This window comes from Corapipo altera, unplaced genomic scaffold (assembly GCF_003945725.1).
Source record: "Corapipo altera isolate COAL_440 unplaced genomic scaffold, ASM394572v1 55571, whole genome shotgun sequence".
Taxonomy (NCBI): domain Eukaryota; kingdom Metazoa; phylum Chordata; class Aves; order Passeriformes; family Pipridae; genus Corapipo; species Corapipo altera.
The window spans coordinates 455-1760 of NW_020890190.1; the positions used below are offsets into that span (position 1 = coordinate 455).

The 1306-nt window shown below is 62.8% G+C and overlaps 1 protein-coding gene across 1 annotated transcript; it reads left to right on the plus strand.

The window, feature by feature from the left end:
* Positions 1 to 22: 22 nt before the first annotated feature.
* Positions 23 to 571, plus strand: LOC113942363 (gastrula zinc finger protein XlCGF49.1-like; the record flags this gene model as incomplete). Its single annotated transcript, XM_027633505.1, has 1 exon — positions 23 to 571. A coding segment is annotated over one exon (549 nt), but the record flags the coding sequence as incomplete, so codon positions are not given.
* Positions 572 to 1306: the final 735 nt, after the last annotated feature.

Sequence of the window (1306 nt, forward strand, 5' to 3'; positions counted from 1 at the left end):
GGTGGGAGAGGCCGTTTTGAAGGGCTCCCCGGCGCAGGAAGGCAGCGGGGAGGAAAAGGGCCAGAGATTCCCCCGCAGGAGGGGCTCCAAAGCCATCCCAGGGTGCTCTGAGGAGGAAAGACCCAGCCTGTGCCGGGAAGGCAGCCGGAGCTTGAGGGGGAGCTCTGAGCTGGTGGTCCCTGAGCAGCCTCCCAGCAGGGAGAAGCCCTTCAGGTGCTTGGAATGCGGGAAGAGCTTCAGAAAGAGCACCAACCTCCTCACCCACCAGCACATCCACACTGGGGAACGGCCCTACACATGTAGGGAATGCGGGAAGAGCTTCAGGAAGAACTTCCACCTGATCCGACACCAGATGATCCACACTGGGGAACGGCCCTACCTGTGTGGGGAATGTGGGAAGAGCTTCAACCAGAGCTCCCAGCTGATCCGACACCAGCGCATCCACACTGGGGAACGGCCCTACCTGTGTGGGGAATGTGGGAAGAGCTTCAGCCGGAACTCCCACCTGATCCGACACCAGCACATCCACACCAGGGAACAGCCCGGGAAAGCGGTGGGAGAGGGGGGCTAAGAGGAGGGGTGAGAGCATGAGTGGGTGTGCGTTGAGGGTGCCTTTGTGTCCCCATGTCTTGATCCTTGGAGAGTGGAGGAATGTGGAAAGAGGGGGGAGCTGCGAGAACCTGGAGAGGGGGAAGCTCGGGTCCCCTGTGCCGAGCCAACGGTCAGGGCCGTGCTGTTGGTGCCAAATTGTCCCTGGTCAGGCTGAACCCAGAGCCCGCCCACGTGTCAGGGAGCTCAATCTGCTCCCTGCTCTCGTTGCCCTGGGGCAGCCTCTGGTGTCCCCCTGTTTATGGGGCTGTTTGGTTGCCTTGGGCACAACCGGCCCTTGTGTGGGTCCCCCCCATGGTGGGGGTTGGTGTTGCTGGGTCAGGCCCCACCGGCTCCATTGTCAGCCCGGTGCCAGCGGGGGGGACACAGCAGTTTTGGGGCCCCCCGGGAGTGCCGGGAGTGGTTGTGGAGCCCGGGAGCTGCCGAGTGTGGAGGGCGGAGCTGGGGGACCCCCGGCAGTTTGGAGGGGGGAGCACGGAGAGGGAGGAGCCCGAGGACCCCCCTGGAACTTGAAAGGGGGGATGTGGAGAAGGAGAAACCTGGACAGTTGGGACCCCTGGGACAACAAATTGGAGAACCCGGAGAGGGGGAATATCGGGGAATGCGGCACCCAGAAGGCGAGAGTCAGAGGAGAAGGGACCCTTAGGACACCCAACACTCCCAACAGCTTTAAGTAAAACTCCCAGCATCCCAGACA